Source organism: Patella vulgata, chromosome 6 (genome assembly GCF_932274485.2).
Source record: "Patella vulgata chromosome 6, xgPatVulg1.2, whole genome shotgun sequence".
In the NCBI taxonomy this organism is placed as follows: domain Eukaryota; kingdom Metazoa; phylum Mollusca; class Gastropoda; family Patellidae; genus Patella; species Patella vulgata.
In genome coordinates this window covers 13,120,378-13,139,186 of record NC_065884.2, presented here as the reverse complement: position 1 = coordinate 13,139,186, position 18,809 = coordinate 13,120,378, and the positions used below count along the sequence as shown (strand labels likewise).

The 18,809-nt window shown below is 38.1% G+C and overlaps 1 protein-coding gene across 1 annotated transcript; it reads right to left on the bottom strand.

The window, feature by feature from the left end:
* Positions 1–640: 640 nt before the first annotated feature.
* On the bottom strand, positions 641–15,640 carry LOC126825271 (metal cation symporter ZIP8). The gene is made up of 7 exons (XM_050554860.2): positions 14,973–15,640; positions 8,050–8,218; positions 7,040–7,209; positions 5,981–6,109; positions 4,729–4,987; positions 4,040–4,227; positions 641–2,968 (listed from the first exon to the last, which is right to left on the bottom strand). Exons 1-7 carry the CDS (start codon positions 15,261–15,263, stop codon positions 2,816–2,818), a joined length of 1,359 nt encoding a protein of 452 aa, XP_050410817.1. The 5' UTR covers positions 15,264–15,640; the 3' UTR covers positions 641–2,815.
* Between the last annotated feature and the right edge of the window lie 3,169 nt (positions 15,641–18,809).

The window sequence follows — 18,809 nt, the reverse complement described above, 5'->3', positions numbered from 1 at the left end:
TTTTGATGCGGAAGGATACAAGAGTTGAGAGGTTGGTTAGGTTGAAATGTAGGGCCTGAAATTGCATGTTTACTTGTCTCTACTTCCAGCTTGTGTATCTCAAGTTTTTCATGAAGAACCTCATACGTGCTTTTGGGTAAGTGGTTGCCACATGTTGCTCCATCTGTGGTAGAAAGCGTTCTACCCAACGAAAATTTGGGAAAAAGTAAGAGCCGGTCTAAGATACGAGAATTAACATTGGAGTCAATGGGGAAATCTTTAGTGATCTGTGTCCTAATGCTTATGCATTAAAGGGGGATAATGTAAGCCAAAGGTCTGGTTGAAAACATAAAAGGGGGATGACTCTTGTTTTACTATCAACAGATTTGAAGATAATGTCTGTGTCAAAATAATTAGTTGACACACGATTGTGTTTGTTTTCTGTTAAAATAATAGTTTTAGTGTTTACTACATCTATCCATCATTTCATTATTAATCATTTATGATTGATTCATTCTGAAAATTCGGGTGACAAAGAATATTTTCGGGCAAATAGCCTCGGCCCCCAACCCCCAACTGAGATTGACCGCTCCACCCCCCTACTAGTAACTAAGTCAGATAGACAATAATAAAATTAGGATTCACAAATGTACAAATTAATTTGAAATGGTTTTTTTCTAATCTGATCCTAAGATTGTGAGGTCTATTAAGACAGAAATAAAACTTTAAATAAATTGAGTTTATTCGAATAGTTAATGATATGGAACAGAACAACATTTCATGATCTTGGGGTAATTTTCTGTAATTTACATTTGTTAACATAACAAAATAAAATATATTATAAATTAATAAAATGGAGAGAGCGTTTAAAACGAAGTCATTTCGGGACTAATATATATGTTTTGATTTTAATTTGATGGAGCATTGTATTGTCCTGTTGGAATATTCTCATACCTGGGTGCAGTTACAGGAGTGTTACATTAGTTTGTAAAATATCTCGGGGGTAGGAGTCTAGTGGTGTGAAATTACAAGGTCTGTCATTGAGTCAGGTGGCGTGGTTTCGATTCCCCGCTTGTACGTGACAACAAGTAGGGTCATCCAATCGCCCCCCACACACACACTGCTAAAGATCCCTTCATGCAAGTGAATTATTGAAATAAAATTGAACTGTGTGTTAGTCCCAAAATGACCTAGTTTGATGTGTCGAGTGGACGTTAAACTTTCTCTCTCTTTCCCTTCCTCTCCCCTCTCTCTGTAAAATATCGTTTGTGCTTCATAACGACAAGCTGACATTTGCCGAAACGTCGTGCTTTATGTGTACTGAGTAGCCATTGTTTTGTCATATAATGTTGTGTTTTATATTGTGCTCAATCTCTAAATGCCTATCAAGTTGTAGGCAGACGAGCGTATTTTTTCGCCCGATTGCGCCGATTTTTAAAATCGCTCAAAAAAAAAGGCCGTGTGCCCATTCACGGCGACGACGATTCTGCTCGACAAACCATTCGTCCGATAAATCTCTCGTATCTAGCATGTTACATATTTTCGGCCGAATATATTTCGCCGGCGATCAAATTCGCGTATGTTGTCGGGCAAACAATTTTTTATAAGCCAATCTGAGACATGATTAATATCACATGATCTCAAAATGTCTGCCTCCAGTGCCGAAGCGTGGAATCTAATTCCATTACCACAAGTTTCAATTTGTCCAACGAGCCATTCTAGGTATTCTCCGTTTTATTTTTAGCAATTAAATAGCAAGCTACAACAGAAATCTTACGATTTCGACTATTCGCCATTTAGAACAAATCACATGATCGGTGTAATTTACTCGCAAAATGGTATACACTCTGGAGACGACCGCTAAGTGTACCCTTTCGTTATCGGCCGTAAAAAAATCCCTGGCGAATTTTATTCGACGCGATAAGGCGAAAAAATACGCTCGTCTGCCCTTAGCACCAGGAATAACAATGGATGTGTTAATGCATGCGTTCAATTCATTATCGTATGTTATCTGTGAGAACTTAATAAATGACAAAGATGTGGTATCAGATGTTCTATCTTCTTGAAAGGGTTGGGGAATCCCCAATTTAATTCGTTGAACTACAACACTAAAAAGTGTAAGATGGGCAGGGCTACAATTCATTATAAAAAGATGGAATGCTTCCACTAATATACCCGCAGATTGTCCAATTATAAGGATGTGTATTATCATATGGATGCTGCTCTTGGACTGAATGTTGTTTTAAAGGAGGCAAGTCTTTAACTCAGTATTATCCACAGTCTTCGACATTGAAAACACACGACTTATTGGTCAGTTTAAATCAACATTGATGGGCTTCTGATATCCAATATTTAAGACAAAATGAAAGTTTTGATATGGGTCGCAACGCATATAATAATGTATTACGAATGTATATAAACTGATTTACATTCAATCGTTTCCGTTTTTACTGTAATCAGTTATGTTCGGCGAAATACGCCAGAAGTCTCAATCGAATGTCAATCTTTAGCGTCTGGTTATTCCAGTCTACACCGAGAGTGTTTATTGCGCATGCTCTCCAGATAAGAACATAATGTCACCGTTTGACATGACTTATGAAATATATTTAGCCTCGTTCTTCGAGTCCCGTGTAACAAATGGCGCTAAAACGCATTATGGTACACGATTCGTGTACCAATGGTAAAATGTTTATTTTGTCTTAAATATTGGATATCAGAAGCCCATTTTTTCCAGGAAAGATGACAACATTAATGTTGATTTAAATTAAATAATAATTCGTGTTTTAAATGTCGAAGACTTTGAATGATATTGAGTTAGAGACTCACCTACTTTAAGTTAACCATCTATGACAATCTGGCTGGCATAAAATGCCACTACAAGAATAATACCAAATCCTACAAGTAACCCGAATATTTGTAAAAACATTATCTTCCACGGGTTGTGTTTTTGTCGCTGGAATTCATCGGCTACATGACTCAGTTCCGGTAACTGTAAAAGACATAATAAAGTTTATATACTAGTTTTAGGGGTGTCTTTGATAAAAAAAAGGATAATCAATAATATTTTATCGTCTTTTAGAAAACATATTGAATAAAGCAATGTGAATAAGTAATAATGCTAGGTTCCGACTGTCGTGCGATGCTCAACGATAGGACTGTCCCTGTTGAGTCCACGTTCGGATACGTTTCAATACGATCAACACGATTGCTACGATTAACATCAATATATAATAAGACCTGACAGGATCACCACGATTACTCTACGATTAAAACGACGATCCTGATGGTGGGATCTAGCATAATATATAAAATAATTTATGTTAATGACAAATGACAATGACTCTTTCTGTTCTACTAAAATTCTATCTAACACAGAGACTGAATTCGAGTTATACCCCGTCAGACCGGAGTGGCGTCCTTACTGCGCTGCTATGGCGACGGAAAATGGTCTCAGAGCGTGTCAAGATCGTCATTAACGTGGTAAAAGCGTGATGGAAACGCCAGATATCGTGCTGTGGTCTCGTGGTCACCAATGATCGCCGAGTCACGGCGCTTGTTTTGAGCTGCGATCTGACCTGGAAAGCTGTGAGAAGGCGACGTTTGTAATTTTTGGGACATTTTTTCGCGTTGTGTTCACGTTTGCCGGCGACCTTGTGCATTTTCTGGTCGCCGTACGGTCGCAGCAGCGCAGTAGGGACGCCACCCCGGTCTGACGGGGGCTTTAAATGCAGGACGGGGGGGGCTGACAAGGCCAGCTGTCTAGTCGCTCGGATGGGACGAAAAACCGAGGTACCGTGTACACATTAGCGTGCACGTAAAAGATCCATTGACAGTTGGAATTCCATATAAAGTTAGGTCGTAATGCCGCTGTCCGGGCAAAATTTCCCTCATAGCACACTGTATGGCGTATGCCCGTCTTCATTATAGCTAAGTGCGCTTTAGATTATAAGGTCTGTTGGTGAGTACATTGCAGAACCAATGGAATTGAAGGCCCGAGGTGCATAATTGTGCGTTACTCTCTCTCTCTCTCACCCTCTCTCAACATAAGAGAAGAACTTACCATATCAACCAATGAAACATATAGAAATAAGCCACCTGCTATAGCAAATATCCAGCGATTGGCTGACGTATTTTCTCCTAGGAGTATACCAATAATAAGACCAACATAACAAATAACCGCTGCCAGAAAATTATATAATAATGCCCTCTTCATACTCAAACCACTGTGTAATAAAATAGCTATATCACCTAGAACATAATAAACAGAAAAGTGATATATCACAATAAATGATTACTGTTTCCTTTATACCTTAAAGGGGTTGCCCTGAATGATACGCCCACATTTTGCATACATGGTAGTAAATACTTTTACACTATTTGCGTACAGGGAGCAGCCATTTTGTCGGGCATTTCCGGTCCGATTTTCACGGAATTCGACGTCAACCATCATTAGCGTGTAACGGTGATGTGATTGAACGGTTTTTAAAATCAAATAAAAAATTGGGACTTCTAGGGGGAACACAAGCTAAAAACGCTATTTTTCGTACATTCAGGGTCCATTACCCAGGAACAGGAAGTTACAGTCGGATATGCGCGAATATTGAGATATTTGGGATATAAAAAACATAGATATAAAAGTAACTGCTCGATGGTCCATGTGGCCCCTGCATATCCACCCGTGGGCCTATCAATCCGACTGTTCCTTCAGCGCAACTGGGGTTATTGTAAGTACGTAAAGGATATAAATACCTAATTCGTGAGGAAGTTCTTCACACACTACAGCAATAGAAACACTAACACCCGTATAAATATTCTCAGTAAATGCTGCTCCAATAGATAAACCATCTACAAAATTATGTAAAGCGTCACCAATTAATACCATCCAGGCTACAGTTGACACAGTTTTCTGCCCTGACTCGACAAGTGTATTACCAGGAAAATGACTATGACCATGTCCATGATCTGTAGACAACGGAACTTTAATCTCTACACTGTCTGAAGGTGGGTTCTGAAATATGAACGCACTAAATACCAAAATTCGAAAAAAGATATAATACTGGGGCCTGTTTCACGAAATTTTAACTAAGATAAAATCCAAATTTTAGTCATTTGATTGGATAATATTAGATTGATTTTAGTGCTTAGCCAATCAAAATTGAAGTATCTACTAAAATTTGGATTTTATCTTTAGTTCAGATTTCGATTAACAGGACCCTGTTTTTATAGGTATTAAGAAATACAAACTTAGAATTGCATTGTAAACAATTTGAATCAGTGTTAAAAAAAACTCGAAAGAAGAAAGAGTAGAACTGTCCATCAGATTTCAAAGGATAAAGCGGATATACTAAATGCCCTGTTAACACAAAAGTTTCAATTTTTAAAGAATAAAGTAGAACCATTTTAAGAATAAATTAGAGCTATTTTAGGAGTAAACTGAAACTATTTTTAGAACTCCAGATTTTGTGAACGCGAGAGAGGCTACAGTTGTTGACGCATTCTTTTCAAACCTGGAGTGCAGCTTTCGGCGACATTCCGTTCCGGAGTTACCCCCCTCCCACCCCTTTGCCGAAAATCTTGTGAATGCGATAGAGGCTATAATTTTTAGCGGACTTTTGTAATATTTGGTGGGGAGCATTGGGAAAATGAGAAGGGAACGCTGTCGATATTCAATGTTCTGCGACTTTGGGAAGTGTTGGGGTCATGTGAGGATGAACATTATCGATATTCAACATTCTGCGACTTTCCGTTCCGGTGTCACCCTATTTATATTCAGTTATCCCCCTTTGTCAAAAGCATTGTGTAGGGAGGGATCGAACACGGGGTCTTCAGGTTAGCGAGCCAAAGTTCCACCCACTGAACCACCGTGGCTCCCCAAATTTAGTGGGAAGCATTGTGGTCATGAGAGGATGGACCCTATCAATATTAAGTGCTTTGTGACTTTCTGTTCGGGATCATAAGATTTAATCAAAATGAAAATTATATAGATCTTATTTTACGGTACCTTCGGTTTGTAAAATAATATTTTCAGGATTCGTTCAGATAGGTAGAAGATATAAATTCCCGCCATAGCTGTAGCGGATTTCCATAAATAATCATCTGCTATTTCATCACATCGCATTAAATCAAAGGCCTGTCATGGAAAACAATGGTACTTGGTAAATACATTTTTATTTAAAGATTATTGCTGGCTGACTATATAAGGATCATTTTGTAATGGACATTTTACTTTTAAGGGTCAATAAAACATTTCACGGCATACAAATTCTATCTGTTATAACGATTGTGGCATTTAAATGCTATGGTTGGGCGTCCTCGCTGAAGGAATTCCCACCAGGCGTCGCTAGTAAAAACTCGGTTCCGCGTGACCTTATCGATGATAAGAGAACCGTATTTCGAAGTCTCCGGATTATATTCTATATTAATGACAAAAATAAATGTTTGTCAACACACGTGTTCGTAATGAATGTACAGGAAAACAATGCTGTAAGGTAAACAATGGGGTCACGTGGGACCACCTGCTCTATGGTGTTACCTATAAATTATACCTTACTTTTGTATTTTAAAGAGAAACATTGAATTGTCATTAACACTTTATTTATAATAATCTTTAGGTGGCATTTAGTAACTGGATAGAACAATAAACTCTAACACATACTTATGGAAAAACAGCTACTTATTTAACACATACTTATGGAAAAGTATGGAAAAACAGCTACTTATTTTTTTAGGCGATGTTTCGAAGAGTATTCAATCAACGTTATCAAGCTAATACAATATCAAGCTAATACAATATTGTATTAGCTTAATAACGTTGAGAGAATACTTTTCGAAACGTCGCTCAAATAAATGAATAACTATTTTCCATAAGTATGTGATATAGTTTTAACACATACTTATGGAAAAACAGCTACTTATTTATTTGGGCGACGTTGCAAAGAGTTTTCTCTCAACGTGATCAATTAAGTACATGTAGCTGTTTTTCCATAAGTATGTGTTATAGTTTATTACTTTATTTATTAATGAAAGGGTTGCTGATATAATGAGCTTAAAGCAGTCATACCTCTGGTAAAAGTACGAGTAATCCTGTAGCCGCCAATGTTCCCACTGCCATAGCAACCAAGAAAGTCAACAATTTCTGGAAAAATTCCTTCTCCATCAACGGACCTAACAGGCCTCCTATGTTTGAGATAACACACACCAGGGTGACAAAACCAATACCATAGCCCCATACTTTAAGAAAATAGATCGAACATATATTAAAAATTGTAAGACATATTGGGAGACATAAAGCTAAATCCGTTAAAAGTTTTCAACTGATAGAAAGATATCATAACTTGATTCACATCTTCGAAATATTACAATAATTCACTATAAAATTAATTATTTTACGGAAATTAAGCTCATAGATCTATCAAAATGCTCTAATCCAAATGATTCATTTTCTGTATGCCACTGACTTCGATACAAGGTGTTCTATGGGGCTTTCTAGTTTGGTGTACAGTTGTCACTGGTGTATGACGGAGTGCCTGGCAAGCAAACTTTTCTTGGTGTTGGGGTGGTATAACAAAACTGCTCAGTATGAGTGAATTTACGCGACGACTTTGTGGATTAAACATTTAAAACATAATTTCATGTTTATAACATCCTTATTGATAAACAGTCCCTTTGGTCAGATTTTCGGCCAAACAAAGATGCGTGAGCAACATAGAGTGCTAAACATACGCCAAATCTGTAATTTCATGTTTATAATATCCTATTAAACAGTCCCTTTTATCAAATTTTCAGACGATGAGTGAACAAAAGAGAGGGTTAAGCATACGCGAAATGTATATGGTTGCTATAGAGACCACGACGAGCGTGTTGTACCAATTACAACACTTCCGGTTTTAACATTTTAATAAAAAATAATAATTTCTCGCTTACAAAATCTTGTTTGCTTGTGTTACAGGGGGGTTGTTTCTGATACATATTTAAAATTTATGGAAGCCTTGTTGAAAATCGTTAGTCTTGCCCTTTAATACATAATTATTTACTTGACAAAATGTTATATTTTAATATTTAAGGACTTACCTAATCCTGAGCTGGGCCGTTTGCCATGGGAACCATCGCCTTTTCTATTTACACAGTTGTCATCGACAATAATATAAACCAAAGAAGATAAGGCTTCTATAAGATCTATGGATGTTAGACCATCTCCGTCCCGATTGTATAAATTGTAAACATCGTCAACTGTTAGACACTGAAATTAAATATATAAACAACACAACGATCAGCGAACTGGATCTATAACCACACGATCAAATGTTTTTTGGACTTTGACCTCGCCCCTCCACCTGCAATATCCGTTTCCATTCATGAAAATAAAACAAGCAGTTACTTAGACAATGGTTCCACTACTGATGTCTTCCGTCTTGCTCAAGCCACAGTAGTGGTTCGTCCTAAGGCCTTCTTTTGAGCAAGTTTTATAGTCAGGTGACTACAAAAAAGTTACTGTCCTATAACACCCTTAATTTCCAATTACACTGACCTCAAACTGTACTGTTCATAGCTTAACATATAATAAACCAATTCCTATTGGAATAAAGGTTAAACTTTACCGTATAATTATGTGATTTGATTAAACCCAACTGCTATGCGAAATTTCGGTTCATTTTAAAGAGGCTGCCGAACCAGAATCACGTGATTTCATGTCACTCGAAAATAAAGAAGAACTGTTTGGTAAGATAAGATTGAGATTTCAGTGTTCCGCTCTTCACTATTTGTAACTATGATGATATTGTAGCTAGCGGTTACCATACAAGGTTTTGCAAGAGATGGGTGAGGAACAGGGAAAATCAATAGAACTAATCCTAACGGTGTCCCAATCCTTTACACAGAATTAGAGTTAGGTTTTGATGCACACCATCGAAATCGAACAAAAATTGTAGCTCATGGAACGTGTACAATATTTATACATATTTCACATTTTGCGTAAAAAGCGGGGGATATAACTCTAGAATGGAAGTAGTGGCGGTGCCAGCCATCGGTGGTTGGAGGGGCAAAGCTGGGGCAAAGTCCAAGGTTAAGACGGCAAAGGCACGAGTTTCAACTAGGGGTAGGGGGGGGGGGCTCCCCCAGAAGATTTTGAAAATCAGGCTGCCGGAAATGCAGTCTGGCAGTATTTCACGAAATTCGGAATCAACCATAATTATTTCAACGGGTCTACAAGCTAAAATCGTGGTTGTTCGTACAATCAGGGGTCCTAATCTATAAATTTATAGTCCGATATACGCCAATATCGACAGGAATCCTTTGCGATACAAAGCTACGTCGTAAGTTTAATTTAAATCGGATACAGTTTGTGACCTCTAGAGGTCGTGATTTTTCGTACAATCAGGAGCCGTCTGCCATGACGCTACCGTCCGATCGAAATGAGTTATAAACCTATATTTCAAGTTTCGCCAAAATCAAATAAAAATTCTGACCTGTAGAGGGTCCACAAATGAAACGAACATCCGGGCGGACGGGGCAACAAAATGTAGGCATATAAAAAAGCAAAAGCTCTCTCTGGAAACGGGTCATTCACCCTTGTACTTGAGGGGAGGAGGGGGGGAGGCGGGGGCGAATGGTTAGTGCGTGCGCGCTGTATCATTGGATCTATCATTGAGTCAACTTGTATGGTTTCGATTCCCCGGTTGTATCCGACAAGGAGTAGGGTCGCCTGTCCTACCTCGTGGATTTTCATCGCGTTCTCCGGTTTCCTCCCACTGCTAATTAAAGATCCCTACGCGCATGGTTAGTAAACATATCGGGGCATGGGTGGGGTCTAGTGGTCAGATCAGGATAAGATAAACTACCAATATACCTACCTAGTTTGTGTCGAGTGGACGTTAAACCCTCCCTCTCTCTCTCTCTCTCTCTCTCTCTCTCTCTCTCTCTCTCAAGCGCATGATGAACGTGTGTTATTCTATTATATCTATGCTTTAATGCGATACTACATCTACTACACTTGGTATTAACTGGATCGTGCTTTCCGTAATAAGATAGTGGTCAAAATCTACTTTCGAATGGTTCCTGACCGGAATGTTCCAAATGACAGTGCTATAAAGTTTAGTTATAATCTTAAAGTAGCTAAGTCTCTAACTCAATATCATCCAAAGTCTTCGACATTGAAAACACGAATTATTTGTTAATTTAAATCAACACTGATGTTGTGATCTTACCGGGAAAAGATGGGCTTCTGCTATCCAATATTTAAGACAAAATAAACATTTTACCATTGGTACACGAATCGTGTACCATAATGCGTTCAGCGCCGTTTGTAACAAGGGACTCGAACATAGACATATTCCGCAAATTATGTCAAACGGTGACGTCATATTCTTATCTGGAGAGCATGTGCAATAAATACTATCGGTGTAGATTGCCATTCGATTGAGACTTCTGGCGTATTTCGCCGAACATAACTGATGTGAAATTAGAGTAAAAACGGAAACGATTGAATGTAAATCAGTTCATATACATTCATATTACATTATTATATGCGTTGCGACCCGTTTGTGTCAATTTTTATGTTCCAAATATTTACGGTTTAGCTCCTTTAAACTTCTTTCAGTGCAAAAATGTTTTTGGAAAAGTATGTTATATACAGACCTAATTATTTTATCATAGTTATACGAGTAGACCTTGATTAGATCAGAGATTGTCATATCTTAATTACTAAGACGTATCAAATGATGCAAGTTTGGTGTCTTATCGTGGATAATAACCAACTGAAATGAATTGAAATGGGGTTTAACGTCCTACTGTTCTGCTCCGAACTGGGCTTATGAAACAACTGGTATGGTCGTAACACGGATCTTGTATTATGGTCAGTCAATAATAAACTCTACTACTCTAAGAAAATTAACCAAATGCAACATACTGATGGGGGAAACGGACTTTTGTTTATCGAGTGATCATATTACGACATGTATAACAGAGACACACAACAATTATGATAAAGGCAATACTAATGTAGTAACTAATACTTAAAGTAGCTAAGTCCCTAACTCAATATCACCCAAAGTCTTACACGTTGAAAACACGAATTATTTGTTAATTTAAATCAACATTGATATTGTGATCTTACCGGTAAAAGGTAGGCTTCTGATATCCAATATTTAATATAAAATAAATATTTTACCATTGGTACACGAATCGTGTAACATAGTGCGTTTCGGTGTCAGTTGTAACAAGTGACCAGAAAGAACGAGGCTAGACATATTCCACAACTCATGTCAAACGGTGAGGCTATGAGAGCATGCGCAATAGATTGGAATAACCAGAAGAAAAATAGTCGGTCGCAAAATCAGTGAAGTCGGTCGCAAAATAAGAGCAGTCGGTATCAAAATAAGTGCTTAGTATAAAATAACCTTATCAACTTATCACGTTTGAGAAAATGTTGTGTTTAACTCTTATTCTGTTTGTGAGTATGTTTGTCTATGAACAAAATTTCCCCCAGGGAGAAAAATAGTCGGTCTCAAATAAGTGCAGTCACTGCAGTCGGTCTCAAAATTATGCATCGGCGACTCAATGAAGTAATGAGGTAAACAAGCAATGCCAGAATAGATCCCAAATACTATGTATTTGTGTGAATCCGTGAGCCTAAATTGCATACGTCACACAAAACTATAGTATAAAATAACCATGTCTGCTTGTCATGTTTGAAAAAATGTTTGTCACTCTTATTCTGTTGTGAGTATTTTGTTCTATGAAATGTTTTTCCCTCATGGCAAAAAAATAGTCGGTCTCAAAAAAGTACTCACCGCAGTCGGTCTCAGACTAAATGAATTAATGAGACAAACAAACAATTACAAAACAGGCGAAATTGACAGATAGGCCACAAGATTCTGTCTCATTTCTTATCCCCTTGTTAGCGAGAATTTGGTTCCATTTGCCATGACAATGACTAAAATTTTCAGGCCCAGTTCCGAAAAATTAAAAGCTCGGTTACATATCTGAATTGTGTCGCGCCTGCGGCGCTCGATTCCGTTATAACATTGTTCTTCAGAGTATACAAATGTTATGTCAACTCTTGCGAAACAGGCGGAATTGACAGGGGCAGATATCGAGATTCTGTCCCATTGGCTCACATTTTTGGTCCTCTCGTCCTCAAGACTTTCTCCCAGCAATGACCTCAATTTTTCAAAATTTTCTCAGGTTGCTCAGTGTTATAGGCACAATCATCATATATGACATAAACTTTATGTCAACTTAAATAAAACTGCTTTCCGGCGAGACAACGATCGGCGAACAACTATATAATTATACAATACTATCTATGTTCTACTGGGACGTTTAATGTTATAGCCAGTATTTTGTTGACATTCATTGTGGGGTGGGATTGTGGATGGCGCCCTAGATTTGGAACCACCCCCACCCACCCCCTATTCCTAGCTTCTAGATCCGCTCTGCACATGGCTCCTAGAAAACTCGCACCTATGGTGCGCGGTTCCTGACTGCGTCACTCGTACTGGGGGTATGTGCATCAGTCGGTCGCATTTTGGCTAAACACCCCCCAAAACAAAATCGTTATGTACGCCCCTGCTTTGGTCCTTGAGACAATTTTGGGTTCTTTGCAAAATTATTTCTTCACTCTGTCTCACGTACTTAATGAACGAGAATAGTTACACATAAAAAACAGTGATATTTTGGTTAAATCATAATCATTGTCAAAATATCCAACAAATTCTGGCTGTTTATTGACCTATGGTTGGTAGACCAAAATAGGTAATGTCTCCTATCTTAGTTGTTGGAAATAAAGAGGTTTATTCCATATATGGCATGGAAATTAATGTCAAGGTTATCGAAGACCTGGAGAAATTAGGGGGTATAAATTAGGGTGTGGAAGCGAGCTGGGTCAGAGCTCACCCAGAAATTCCTAGCAGCCATTAGTATTGAGAACGAGGAACCTGCAAAGCCATTACAGCTTAGCAATAAAGTTGTGAAACTATTTTATGCTGTAGTCTTGTTAAGATCACCAGGAAATAAACACAACAAGAAGTCCTATAGTACTACACGGGGTGCCAGCCACGAAAGAATGGGTTTTATTTTTCAGGGAAAGATGACCCCGCCCCCCACCACCATCCATGTAAAAGAAATACAACCAAAAGAAATAATTAAAAACAGTGGGATTTTGTGGGTTGTCAATGTGGATATTCAAATAAACATATCAACTTTCGTAACCTTTAAATGACAATCTCTAATGCTATAAATGTAAGGCCAGAGCTATCCTTACATGGGCGTCACACATGGGGGGGGGGGGGTCTGAATATACTTGGACACCCCCCCCCCTCCAAAAAAAAAAAAAAATTATATAGTAGGCAATCAGTGTGATAATAATATTGCGTAGCTTTGTCGTCGCCACTGCAAGGTAAAACTGACGAGCATGTTTCTGTCTTAAACCGAATTTTGAGATCGACAACTTTGAGCGAAGTACTGGCGAATTAAAGTGTACGTACGTACATGTTTTAAGATAACTAGGATTAGTACCAATATACGTTTATATAAACGAATACATCTCCATAAACTTAGGCGTACAAGCCCGGTCAGCTTTGGGGGCGGGGGCAGAAATGGGAGTGTCCGAAAAGTTGTCCGTCGCGGCCGGCGAAGGCGAAAATTTTGAAAATAAGACGGTCGCAAACGCGTTTTTCGACAATTCCGACCCGTGAATAAAGCAAAAAGAAAGTAGTCAAATATAGCTTTATTTATGTGACTTTGGAACCGAACGACCGCTCAAGTCGGGGGATATGTGGGGGAATATCCCAACGAAAATGTATGAAAATAAAAAGGCCGGAAACAAAAGCAGTTTTCCTGCTATTCCGTTTCCTGAGTACAGTGGCAAGATATAAACTTATTTAAGTGGCTCCGGAACCGAAATTCCACTTTCTGCCAACTTGAATTACAAATGTTCCGAGAGAGGGGGCAGAAATGAAATGACCGAAAATATTCCCGCTCAGATTCGTGGGGTATGGGGGCGATATCCCCCGCATTTATGAAAATAAGGGCTCGATGACAAGTTAAGGGGGGGGGGCAGAACCCGAAATTTCGGGTTTACAGACCTTCGGGAGACGAAGAAGCGGTGCTTACCTTAAAATGGACCCCAAAAGAAAATTTTAGAATACTTGACGGCAGCAAACGCGTTTTCCGGTTACTTCTGCCCATGAACAAAGAAATTTCAAAGTGGTCTAATATAGCCTAATTCCAAACAACCAATCAATCGTCCCGGGAGAAAATTTTGAAAATTTAACCACCGCAAATGCGTTTTTCTGCTATTCTAGCCCGTTAGTTAAGCAACTCAGTACAAATTCGTGTTATTCAATTAAAAGAAAAGTAAAATTAGTGTTTTATTAGATTTCGGGCGGGCACTTTATTTTGCCAAGTAGATGAAATAAAAAAACAAAATTTCACTTTGCCCCCCCCCCCCCGGCTCGTACGCCTATGAAGACGGCGGCAAACGTGAATACTGCAACCTGAAAATGCCCCAATATGGTTTATCAATCAACCGGTTAGTCAATCATACTATTACGTTGGATTAGAAATTAACTGATGTAAACAAGAATGATGGTATTTATACTACATACACACACCACTATAGTGTCTACTATATGACTACTATATACTAAACCGGTTATTAATATTACATTATGTCACGTTCATGTACTTGAGGAACGTATAACGATCACGTGATCGAGACACACACACGAAAAATATCTGGAAATATATAAGCTTAGTTATTGAATAACGGAAAAAATACCGAGGACACGATCAGGGGTCATTGGAAAGCGTGACATGTAAAGCGTGAAAGTGTGGAACTCATGAAATCTAACTCGTGTTTCAGTATTATTGAAATTCGAGAAAATTAAATGTACTTGATTTTTGTATCGTATCGAATTACATTAAACATATTATATAAGACATATAAATTGATAATAAATCAATCAATTCATAATAGACCATTGTTTTGTTCCTACCTTAGAGTCCGTCAAATTATCAGAATGAGAATACCCATTGTTATTTGTAGCAAGATGAACTGTGTCAGGGGTTGTGCATTTCGAAGACAATCGCACGTGGTCAGCCAATTTACGGAACTGCACAATACCGAGCCTTTCATTTTCTCCATACGTTTCAATAAGTTCCTCTGTGTATGTAGTTGTGAGATTATTATAATGACAGTCACTCCCACTAGGGTGCACAAACGCTAGACCAGTGTGTAATGCTATCACCAAGTTTAATAGCGTGAAAACAGTCTTTAGCGTGAACATTTTGTGTAGGTTAATTCACAACATACGATGTGTTCCGGTACATGTACTTCTAAAAATAGATCTATACTCTATATAGCGTTCACGCTAGACTAAAGAAATCCACCCAGCAGTTAACTTGTCGTTAAATATCAACAGTTGGCATTACAAAATAAGTTTTAGACGCGAACAAAGAATGTTTCTAATATTGTCGTCTCAAACCTTCTAACATTAGATATATTGTTATGAAATTGTATTAAAATATATCATAACTAAACGTCCTTATTGTGAAAAACACGAACTAAATACGGAAACTCTTGTTACATCTGAAAACACGTTCTCCACAGTATTTTCCCAATGTGATTTACATACATCACCCTCGTGTGTATTAGTAACATTTATATAATGCAACTGATCTTAATGCACCACGTTATATAATCAAAATAGAGCAGAGTTACAAATTATCTTTCTTATTAAAAGATAACGGGATTCAAACTTCGGTTGATCATGCAAACGTCACCATCATTAAAGTTGTATGCAACCAAAGCTTTACTCTGTGAACATAATTAAGTGACGGTGTACATGACAAATTCTTATCTTAACACCTTGTATATACTACTCACTCTATAATGAATATACATACTTATATGAGAATTATCAGTATAGAACAACAATTACATGTGTATCTCCTTCAATCTAACGATAATATCTTCTGTTCTCATAGAGATAAATGTATCTTTTTAGAAATAACTGGCTATTGTTTCCATGCGTGTTTATCTATTACCAATGATTCTAATATCAGTTCTCCGATTAAACTGGCGCACGTGACAAGGAGTAAGGTCGCCTGTCGTGCTAAAGACCCCTACGCGCAAGCGAATTGTTGAAATAAAATTGAACCATGTGTGTTAGTCCCGAAATGACCTAGTTTGTGTCGAGTGGACGTTAAACTCTCTCTCTCTCTCTCTCTCTCTCTCTTTGTCTCTTATGTACCTCGAGCCGAACGACTAGAAACTGTCCGATTGGCTTTAAATGTATACACAGTGTATAAGATCATGAGACGACGACGCCTATTGTATTGATTTTCGCCAATTTCCGATGATTACTGTCAGAGTTATGGCCCTTGATCACTTTGAAAAATATCTTGTTGACGCTCTAGAGGCTAAAGTTAATATCCGATTGGCTATAAATTTATACACAGTGCTTAAGGTCATGAGACAAAAAAGCCTATTGATTTTCACCGATTTCCAATGATTACTGCCAGAGTTATGACCCTTGATCACTTTGAAAAATCTTGTGGACACTCTAGAGGCTAAAGTTAATATCCGATTGACTTTAAATTTATGTACAGTGTTTAAGATCACCAGACGAAGAAGCCTATTTCCGATAATGACTGCCAGAGTTATGGCCCTTGATCACTTTTGAAACATCTTGTAGACGCCTTAAAGACTAGTTAATATCCGATTGACTTTAACTTTATACACAGTATTTAAGGGTATGAGATGAAAAAGCCTATTGGTTTTCAACGATTTCTGATAATTACTGCCAGAGTTAAAGCCCTTGACCTCTTTGAAAAATCCTGTAGACGCTCTAGAGGTTAAAGTTAATATCCGATTGACTTTGAATTTATACACGGTGTTTAAGGTCACCAGACGAAGAATCCTATTGATTTTCAACGATTTTCAACTCCTCTTGACTGCCCGGACGATTTAGCTGCTTTGGGCGTATGTTTCGTTGCAGTGAGATACCTCTTATACAATGTGGTTAAAATCGAAATAAAAAATTGTCTTTATTTACAAATCAGCAACTCATTTCCATTCGATAGGAGGACCCTAAACACTATCTTTTAAGATTCAAACTGAACTTCAGATGACTGGATTGTTATACTGAACCAGAAGCCTGATATGTAAACTGTATCCAAATGCAATTAAGCTAGTTGATAAAACGAAGATAGTGGGTTTTATCAAGGCCATTTCATCATCTGTTAATTTAACATCGGCTTTAATATTGGTAATTATAAAGCATATATTATTAGCAATTAAATTTTGTCGAATGGTGGTATAAGTCATTTTGCAATGACTTATTTCTTCTGAACCAAGTGGTTTAGTGTACACGCAAAATCAAATGGGTTCCAATACCGTTCCTTGCATAACGCCATAGGTAACAGAAACTCTGTCAGAGAAATAAGTTTTTACCATCACCGTCTGTATTCTACCAGTAAGTTCAGATGAAAACGAATTTAATGCAAGGCCACTGATTTCATATTCGGATTCGAGTCTGCTGTGTAATTTACTGTGATCCAGCGTATCAAAGGCAACTGAAAATGAAATGAAATGGGGTTTAACTTCCTACTGTTCTGATCCGACTGGGCTAATGAAGACGGGCATAAGACATACAGACAGCGTCGCTACGGCCTACTCTTATATCGAATTCCAACTGCCAGTGGATCTTTTAAGTGCACGTCTATGTATACACGTGACCTAGGTTTTTTGTCCCATCCAAACGACTAGACAGCTGTCTTTGTTAGGCCCTCCGTCCTGCACCACTAACAAGGGGAAACCACGTCGGAAAATCCCAATGAACCTTCTCGGTCGATGCAGGGACGGAACACGCGACATCCAGGATAGTGAGCAAGCGTCTTACCCACTTAGCCATCGTGGCTGAAAGGTCAAATATTTCAAGCATACCGATAGAACCTTCATATCTACGTTCCTTCTGATAGAGTTGAAAATAGTTCCATAGTCACGTTTGAACTTTAGGCAGAAGAACTTTATCAGGTGCCTAATAGTGGAATTTCCCCTTCCGTGTTTCAAATTCTACCAATTGTTATATTGGACCTGAATGGGTTGTTTCTTTGTCCGCCTACATGTATGTGGGAATCGGAATTGAAAGGGTTCTTCTTGGCCCATGTGGTGGGGTTGGTTTTTTTTTTAGTTTTTTTTTGAGTTCGGTGAGGTTCGTCCTCATCGGTGTTGCAGAACGGCGGGCCTGGCAAGGAACAATGTCTATTCGTCTGATGTACGTAAAAGAACTCTTGACAATTGGAATTCTAAATGTTCATGATACCACACTATATCGAATATGCCGATCTTTATTAGTCCATTTGGTGCAGAAAAGTAGGGCGTTAAACCCCATTTCATTTCATTTATTTCCTCGTTCCGGGGTTCGATTCGGAAACATTCTAATCTGAACCTAGACGTTAATAAGGTTTGTAATAATGAAGAAATGACGCAGCTCATCCATTAAACCCTAACTCAAAATCATTCATCTTGTGGCTAAAACCCGAATGTGTTATTAGGCTTTATGAATGGACTACTTTATATATATTTATTTGACCGACTGACCGCTAAAATTTGATATACTTTAATATCCGATTTGCATGTCTATGAAATACCTCTTCTGATTATACACAATGGTTGATGGACATTGAACTGTTTACTATCTTTACTATAACACGTCTAAACTAGTAAGATACGTATAGTAGATAATCATGATTGTATCATTGATATTATATCAATCAGTGATAACAATCTTAAGATGCATATGTCAGAATTGGATACAGAGAGAGACAGA

Coding starts and splice junctions, on each gene's coding strand:
- LOC126825271 (XM_050554860.2), bottom strand. CDS start 15,263: ATGTTCACGCTAAAGACTGTTTTCACGCTATTAAACTTGGTGATAGCA. Junction 8,219..14,972: donor ATAATTTGACGGACTCTAAG/GTAGGAACAAAA, acceptor ATTTAATTTCAG/TGTCTAACAGTTGACGATGT. Junction 6,110..7,039: donor TACTCGTACTTTTACCAGAG/GTATGACTGCTT, acceptor TTTCCATGACAG/GCCTTTGATTTAATGCGATG.